Consider the following 9,153-nt stretch of genomic DNA (forward strand, 5'->3'; position numbering starts at 1 on the left):
AAAAAACTATCTGAACTGATAAATAACAGATTGGAGATTAAAATAATAGCAGATTTGTCTCATTTTAAATGAATAATAAAAACTGAGATAAAAAAATTTACTTAAGCCAGAATTTAAATGTTACTATGGTAAAATAAATATTCAAACCACGTGTGTTACAATTAACACCCCGTTACTTTGTGCATCGCACTCATCGCAAGTTTATTGTTAAATTGTTAAATGCCCTTACATATCTCTGTCACCATTATAAGTGTTTGATCACCACATTTGAGTGATCATTGCAAAAAATGTGTTTATGTATATATATTCTGTTTATGTATATACTGTATTCTATATATAGTACCAGTCAAATGTTTGGACACACGAATGGGAAAGTGTCCAAACTTTTGACTGGTATTGTACTATAATATACACAAAGAATATCGGCCTTTTATCGGCCCCAAAAAACCCATATCGGCCGGGCTCTATTAAATTGTTCAAAAGTGACAGTAAAGCCTTCAACATTGTTAAAGTTTTTCAAATAACTGCTGTTCTTTTTGAAGTTTCTATTCATGAATGAATAAAATTCACAAAAATTTTAAGCAGCACAACTGTTTTCAACAGGCATAATAATAATAATAATAAAAAGTTTCTTGAGCACCAAAACAGCATATTAAGAGTGATTTCTGAAGGATCATGTGACACTGAAGATATTAGTAGTGTAGTAATTGCTGCATATAAATTCAGTGTGTATATTGATATAAAATAAATACTGATGCAATACTGTAAGAAACAAGTGATATCAATATATGGTTGTATCACCACAGCCCAAAACTAGTGTAATAAACTAGTTGTCATTACTGTTCCACAAAAGCTGAATCTGAAGAGTCTTTTTGTATTTTGTGTTTCAGGGGAAAAAAACAGCTTACAGGATGGAATAATATAAGGGTAAGTAAATATGACTAGATGATTTAATGATGATTAATCCATTAAAATAAATCTTACGGTAGAATTACATTATGACATTTTTTCATATGTCTAGACAAACCATGTTTTGTTTTGCTTACCTTCTTTTATTGCTGTCCTGTGAGCACAGAGCTTGGTATACCAAGCCCATCAGACAGCACCACAGCAAAAGAGGCCAGAAAATCCTCCAATCAGCAGCTGATTTAATCAAAGGCACACAGCCCATTGACCAATCAAAACACAGCCACCAGGGACACAGCAGCAACCAGGCATTCAATGAGTAATAGTAATTATAGTTCACAATCTGAGAAAAGAGAGAGCAGAGAAACACGTGATTCTTTAAGGAGTATGTGAAAAATATGGCTAAAAACTATACTTTAAATATAATTTATTTCAGTTTTGACTAGGGTCGTCAGAATGCCATAATTTTATTTATCAGTACCAGTGAAATTTCAGCTTCGAAGGGGCCATTGAAAAACCCAAACTGAAAGGACTGCTTACCCTCAAGATGACATTTTCAGCAAAGGATGCTGGGTTATCCACCTCAGTGAAAGATGGAGGCCCAGTTCCCATGATTCTCCACCTTGCGTACAAAAGAAAGGAACCACCAAGAAAGAGAAGAGCTAACCTCATAAGCAAACCGCTCCTCACCAACCCTCCAATCTGGGTGGAAAAGAGAAAGTATAAATCAATCCAAAGATTGTTTGGGTCCAAAGAGTGACACCCTGTGAATAAGTCACTTACATCATCTGATTTTCTCCTGGACAGCAGCTGGTGAGCGAGCTCATAGATATTCAGATTACAGACCATGAGAATATCATAAGCAGCATTCACTCCCTTAACACACGGAAGAAAAGATCAAGATATTTTATGGATGACCAAAGCTCTGTATTGTAAAAATAGTTGAGAGATAATCTAACATATATATGCTTATTGCATATTACCTTATTTGACCTGCAACTCTCTTAAATGTATGCATATTTTTACTCACCAAAACCGTAATGCCTTGCTCCTTGCACAGCATTGCTACAGCACAAAGAAGAATGCTGCCAAATATCCACAATACTGAGAACGTTTTATCACCACCTACAGAGAAAAATTCAAGAGTCTCTACATTAAACTGTATGCTTGATGCAAAGTAAGATATTCAGTGAAATCCTAACATACAGTGTCTGTAAAGGATTAATTCATTACAAACTTGTAATGAGTCCTCAAGCAAGATAAGAAGATTTTAAGCTTCAATTACCAAACAAACTTAAATTCCGGTCTGTTTCACACACAAAGCTTTTGTAAGACTTCAGAAGACTTGCAATACAGAGGCAAAGTTTGATGGACCACTTATATGATGCTTTTTTTGCTGCTTATGTTTACTTTTTGGAATCTTGAAAACCTCAGTTCCCAAGCAGAGACCAAAAGAGCAACCAGCGCAATTTTCAACATTTCTTCTTTTTAAAATCAAATGATTGCGGATTTATTAAAGCTGTAAATGATTGCAAATGTAAAGTTTTGAAAAATTTGTTTGAAATTTTATGCAACTAAATTTCACACAGTGCCAATAATAACTGTATCAGAGTCTAGTGCATTAGTTTACCAACTGACCTTGAAACGCTTTGCAGTAAACCAGAAAAGAGAGCTGAAAAAAGAGGGCACACAACAAATCTGCTCTGCCAACAATGCCAGCCACCTACAAAACAGAGAGCCAACAGAGGAGATTATTCACAAGATCAACTCCAACTAAATACTTTTAGAGAGCTAAAGGGCACTGTCTCATCAAGCAGCATCTATCTTCAAGCAGGTCACGTCCGTGAAATCCACCTCAAGGGCAATCGTTTTTAACAGCAGCTACACATTTTACACCTAAACAAATTAAATCCTGCTTGGACATTAAAGGCAAAAAAACGGGCAGCATAAAAACATCCTTCGCCGCCCTTTCGACTGTGAAATTGCCTGTATTTCTGGCAGTGCCAAATTAACGGTGAAGGTAGGAGGCAGCAGGCAGCACTCATTACAGAACTCCAGTCGGCCTTGGCTGGAGTCCTGGGGCCACCTTCTTTGATTCATCCCGTAGGCCCAAGTCAGTGGTCTCTCTGAACCTCACCCCCTCCAGGTCCAGGGCCGGTCTTTCTGAACCTGATTAAAGAGCAGATTGGCAGACTCTACCATGCTCGGACGCATCCGTGGCAGGGCAGAGTGAGCGAGCGTTCGGTAGCTGTTAATAGCCACGGCTGACTGTAGAGCCCACCTATGCGGTGCACACCAGCTGCGTGAAGCTTTCTTCTTCACGGGCCTTGTAATGTATATTTCATGCAACATCAATGAACATTGTGATATGGAGCATTGTAGTCGGAGATTGTTTACCGGGCAGAGACGGCCTACTGAATCACGTCTTCCCACTCTACTTACACTTTCCGTGTGAACTGGATGTGCAGCAAAGAAGAGCGCAGCCAGGAAGGAAGCTTTTGGAGAAAGACTGAGTTTCGCCTCTCTTCCGTTGTGAACCAGGCCGCCAATTAATATTGCAAACACATCGATCATTAACACAGAAATAACACAGTGGAGGGCAACGTTGAGCACGTGGAAGCCAATCGGATGCAGTCCACCAGCCAAGAGGTAGTTGATCCTGCGAAAATAAGTAACAGCCATAAATCGCAATGATTAAAACTAACTTTTGACTTGTGCAATGATCACAAATGTTTTGTATATTTCTGAAACATAAAACAGCAGAGATACGATGGCATACAGACATCGTGGCATAGAGCAAATTTATGGTTGAGGTGGTATAACGGGCCATTACTGATGCAAAACAATGTCATTCTCATTAGCAGCATGCAGGACATGAATTATGCCCCCTGTATAGATTCCTCACAGTTGCAGTCAAATGCCAAAGACAATTCTAAAACGAGTTTGAAAAAAGGCAATATATGCATCCAATTTTAATGTCAATTATTGTGGCAGTCGCTGAGGAAGCACTCGGGGGACCTCTTTTGATTTCCCACTGAGAATAAAATTACAAGTCCACATATCTAATACATGCAAAGAGGTTTGACAATATTCACTATAAGCACGTTGGACTATTACCTTGTGTTAATCATCAATCACACAGCAGTAATTGAAAGACTCTTTTGTCTTTGTGGTGAACATACCTGAAGGTCAGGACGGTCAGGGGCCGGTAGGATTTGTGACTGGAGTTGCTACTTAAGTTACTTCCCCAAAAGTCATTTTTCCAGATGTTACTCAATGGAGTGTCAGGATTCAAATCCTACGAAATGAGAGAGAGAGAGAGAGAGAGTAAATCAGTTAAGACAATGTATAAATGCCACAAAAAAAGCTGCAAATATCATGTACTATTAAAGTAGTGACATGATTTGTATGTTGAAATCACAACTGATCATTACAACAATATGCATGTTTAAATGGACAGTTTACCCGAAAAGGAAATCCAATCATTATTTACTCAAACAGAATGTCAAAGCTGCTTTTTTCATATGATGAAACTGAATGGTGACCATGGCCACTCCTTGGTCCCCATCCATTGTCACTGTATGAAAAACTACATGTACTGTATGTATGAATCATGTCTTTGAAATGAATGTCAGAATTTAGATTTTTAGGTAAACTATTTCTTTCATAATAAACATCTAAACAAATAAATAAATAACCAATATTGAGGGTGATACCTTGTTATGAATGATGGCTTCTGAATCATCAAAGACAAAGTCCCCATCATAGCTGTTTATGAAACAGATCAGGGCAACAAAGGCAGTGACCAGCCGGGAGTACAAGGGTCCCAGTTTTGGCAGGGGGATGTGATGATCCCAGTAAGGCTCAGAAAGCACCATCTTTCATGTGGTTTCTGTTCATTCTGACCCACCACTGTGTTGCAGAACAAAGAAAGCAGGTGGAAGGTTAAAATAGCAAACTAACACTCCAAAAGTAAGACTTCAAGAAGCAAACATCTTGCGAGAAAGGCGCATGGACTGCAACGTACCAACTGTATGCACTACAGAGATCTGTTAGAAAAGGCGGTGTGACATCTCAGCACAGTTGCATGCTTTGCTGCATGGCTGTACACACAGATGCATGCAATGCATAGCAACCGGCTGTTAAAGCGAGCAAAGGATACGAAACCATTCACGCTTTCTACGTTGTCTACTCATATATTTTGCTCGCGCGAAAATGACGATCGTCAAAACATGATTCACAAATAATAATAATAATAATAATAGTATAAACGTGCACTGACGTCAATAACTGTCTGCCCGTCGACGAGAAAGATTTACAATCTGTTGAAGACGAGCAATACAAGCTTTAAATCACCGGTGTCAAATAAATACGTTGCAGATATCGTTAAACCACACGAATGTGGAAATAAAGGCTTAATACGTGGCTAAACGATGGCTGATCCCTGTATGAGCCTCTCGCCTGTACTTCCTGCTAGCGCGCGGAGAAGAATAGACCGACCGTGTGACGTCACGTGACCCGAGCCAGCCGACTGGATATAATGTGAGGACTCGCACAAACAAATGATAATACTGCACAGTTGATGGCTACATGACAGGAAATGTCAAGCAGTGAATCAGAGCGATATTGTATGCTTAATCTAAAACGATATTGTATGCTTCATCTAAAAAAAAGCCGAGTTACTGTACAATGAATAATTGTTAACAATATACATAATGTAAATGCATATGTTAACTCTATGAACATATGAGCCCAAGTCAACAGTCAAGAGTGATATGGTGGATCAGCATGTGAGCCAACAATCCAAACTGCAGCATACCAGTTGAGAAATTAAAGTCCCCCTGTAGTGAAAATCAGTTTTTTTATGTTGTTTATTTGTCTACGTGGTGTTTTTAATATGCTTTTAGACAAACCATGTGCCAATCTATTAATCAACACCATTGCTGTGTATTTTCTCCTTAAAACTGTAGTTTCCCAAAGGCTGACCCAGAAATATCGTTTGAAACAGCCCTTGGTTTGCTACATCACAAACCAATAACCAATCACGTCAAGGGATCGATTCCTATCACTAGCATGCAAAATATACCAATACCAGCACAAAACCAAAAATAAATCAGAGCAAAAAACAGAAATTAGCCTACTGATTATCACCGTTGATGGACAAATTTTCTTAATAATATTAAAAATATCTGTATGATATTATATTCTACAGTTCTTCCCTGTTGTACCGAGTATCTATACTTTTCAAATTATCATATCGAAGTTAGAAATTCAAATATTGAGATTTAAACTACTTCAGTCTGTGTGCACTGAATTTATTTAACACACGAGTTTCACAATTTGAGTTGAGAACTTTTCAACGACATTCTAATTTATTGAGATGCACCTGTATGCTCGCGGGTGCGAATTAACAATCACAAATGGCTGCATTCGAGTCTTCAAGGCATTTTAGGACACAACATCGTCAAGTAACTTTAACGAGTGTTACAGTATTCACTGTAGTTGTCCCCTAGTAAAAACATAGTTTTATCAGTCATTATCCGTGTATGCCATTGTTTTGCGGTTACTACAGTTCAGTGGATCAGGAGGCGCTGGCTGGTGCGAGTGAGTGGAGGCGGGACTAATTTGCATATTCATAGATCCACATATAGTAAATGAGGCAAGGGTGTAGAGTTACATTCAAGCTATTTTAAGGCATGAGAAAATTATTTTCACAAGAAAAAACATTTAAATATGTCATTTTGATGATCAAAGATAAGTTTTAAGGGATAAAATATTTGACTACAGGGGGACTTTAAATGTCAGAGTGCACCCTTCAATTTCTCTGTCCAGCAAACAAGCATTGAAAAGGATGAAAAGATAAACAGTTTGAAGAAGCAGCAGTAAGTATAAACAAACTACTTGCATCCACAGAGGTGTCACTCACTATAAAGTGTAGTAGGCTACTATTGGGACGATTAAAGAAATAGGTCACCCAAAAATGGGTTGAAAATTTACTTACCCTCGCTATCCAAAATGTAGTTTGTTTCTTCATCGTAACAGATTTGAAGAAATTTAGCATCATCCAAGCATCACTTGCTCATCACTGGATCCTGTTGCCATCAGAATCAGAGTCAATTAACGTCTTGAGTGAAGTGAAAAGCTGCATGTTTGTGAGAAACAAATCCATCATTAAGCCATTTTAACTTAAAACCATCACTTCTGCCCCAAGTCTGTCCCCATTTGTCCATCAACATATTTGTTTAGAATTTCGTTTAGATCTAGTTTAGATTTGATATGTGCACATTTCTCTCCTGATTCAGATGAGACAAATTTTTCACTGTAGAAAGCAACATTATGAATGGAAGACTCGTATTTTAGCTGGAAGCAATTGTTTAAAGTAAAAACCCTCTTAATTATGGACTTGTTTATTATACACACAGCTTTTCACTTTACAAGACCTTAATTGATAGATTGGAATCATGCGGATTACTTGTAGATTGCTGTGATGTTTTATCAGCTGTTTGGACTCTGTTTTGATGGCACCCATTCACTGCAGAGGATCCTGATGAAAAACAAATTCTTCTATGTCCTGCATGGCCTGAGGCTGAGGGTGAGTACATTTTCAGCAAATTTTCATTTTGGGGTGAACTATTTCTTTAAAAACTGCATACAATATAATAATACAACCTTATGAGTCATGCAATTAGAATTCAAACTATGAAAATTGTTTTGCATCGTACATCTAAACATTCTGTTCTGTGCAATTTTTATTTGCCTGTTCAGCTTTAGAATTGGATATAGGCCACAAACTAGGCTTATCTAGAGTCACCTGCCATTTTATCATATCCACCTTATTGTTATTGATCATCCTGTTGTGTTTACCTTAGAAAATACAACCTGAATACACAAACTCTGAGATAGTTGAGATTTGCTAATTTGCTGCCATAATTCAAAGAGGGTAACAGCCCTGAAACTCCTCAAGTAAACAGAAACCAGTTAGCTGAGTTACCACAGTGATTAAGACTGAGTTTAGAAGCAAAGTGCTGACAACCTGTTGAAATCTCCTGTTTCTTAGGAGAGTCAGGAGAAGCGTTCTTCCTCCACGGGCTTCAAAACGAGGTAAGAACTCTCTATATTTTCTTAGTTTGCCTTCCTGCTGTTCCAAGCTCCAATGTTTTTCCCTCTTCCAGCTTTGTAATTCACTTTAATGAAAGAATGTGCAGTTATATCGGTGATTGGTTTAGTCTGATGCAGAACATTTGCACAATAATGTGCTCTATTACCTGCTTAATTAATTGTCTCTGTCCTGTTTGTACTGTCATAGAATGGAGACTCACATCCTGTCTAATTACACCACAAACTAATAACCTTATTTACATTGCAGTTGTGATTATCATGAACACTTTGCGGCCTAAATAAATGTATGAATTTGGATCCCCCACAGATCCAATCTAATCCAGTAAACTCGTTGTCCTGTGTGTTTCTCATATCAAGAGTATTGCTTATACTTTACAGTAACTTTGTTATACTACCTGAATGACCACAGTGATACACAATTGGGTGCAAAGCTCATGTAATTAAAAAATATTGTATTTTAATTTTTAACATTTTGAGCAGACAATAACAAAGTATCTTTCTCTGTTGATCTCAGACTGAATAATTGTGTTGATTAAAATTAATTTCAGCTGTGGTTATTGAGAAATTTATCAAGTCAGACTAAAGATTTTATAGAGTAATACCATGTCAATATTTAATAGATGTATAAAATTAATAATATAGCTAAAGATCAACGTTTGTGGAGCATTTAAAAAATATAGGTGTCTAAAATCATCTTTCCTTACAACATTACAAAATATATTAGAATGACATTATTAAAACAACATAATTTTAAAAAGTTGCATTCAGATATTTGTTTGTTTGTTATTTTGTTTGTTCCTGTGGCTCAGTGGTAGAGCATTGCATTAGCAGCGCAAAAGGTCGTGGGTTAGATTCCCTGGGAGCACACATACTGGTAAAAAATGTATAGCCTGAATGCACTGTAATGCATTTCACTTTGGATAAAAGCGCCTGCTAAATGCATTAATTATTATTATAATTATTATTATATTTAAATTATATATATTTTTTTGTTTGTTTTTGTTTTTTTGTTACTTTTATATATAGAAATAGTTGAGTTAGTGAGTGAAGTGAGTGAAGTGTCGTGTGGCCAAGTATGGTATCCCATACTCGGAATTTGTGCTCTGCATTTAACCCATCTAACCCATC

The 9,153-nt window shown here is 37.2% G+C and overlaps 1 protein-coding gene and 1 pseudogene across 2 annotated transcripts in view; one reads left to right on the top strand and one right to left on the bottom strand.

Moving 5' to 3' along the window:
• Nucleotides 1-5,422, bottom strand: part of LOC107694590 (transmembrane and TPR repeat-containing protein 4-like) — a 13,450-nt gene extending 8,028 nt beyond the window's left edge. Inside the window, exons 1-9 of one of the 2 annotated variants that reach the window (XM_016494287.1) lie at nucleotides 5,407-5,422; nucleotides 4,623-4,818; nucleotides 4,089-4,204; nucleotides 3,349-3,565; nucleotides 2,545-2,629; nucleotides 1,937-2,031; nucleotides 1,690-1,782; nucleotides 1,447-1,608; nucleotides 1,047-1,249 (exon numbers count right to left, since the gene is read on the bottom strand). In XM_016494287.1, coding sequence (XP_016349773.1) covers nucleotides 1,047-1,249; nucleotides 1,447-1,608; nucleotides 1,690-1,782; nucleotides 1,937-2,031; nucleotides 2,545-2,629; nucleotides 3,349-3,565; nucleotides 4,089-4,204; nucleotides 4,623-4,784 — 1,133 coding nt within the window. In that variant the 5' untranslated portion in view covers nucleotides 4,785-4,818; nucleotides 5,407-5,422. The other variant, XM_016494286.1, reaches the window with a different exon arrangement.
• Nucleotides 5,423-7,976: 2,554 nt separating this feature from the next.
• The window catches only part of LOC107694592 (phospholipase D1-like), a 26,980-nt pseudogene continuing 25,803 nt past the window's right edge, over nucleotides 7,977-9,153 (top strand).

This window comes from Sinocyclocheilus anshuiensis, unplaced genomic scaffold (assembly GCF_001515605.1).
Source record: "Sinocyclocheilus anshuiensis isolate Anshui unplaced genomic scaffold, SAMN03320099.WGS_v1.1 scaffold3163, whole genome shotgun sequence".
In the NCBI taxonomy this organism is placed as follows: Eukaryota; Metazoa; Chordata; class Actinopteri; order Cypriniformes; family Cyprinidae; genus Sinocyclocheilus; species Sinocyclocheilus anshuiensis.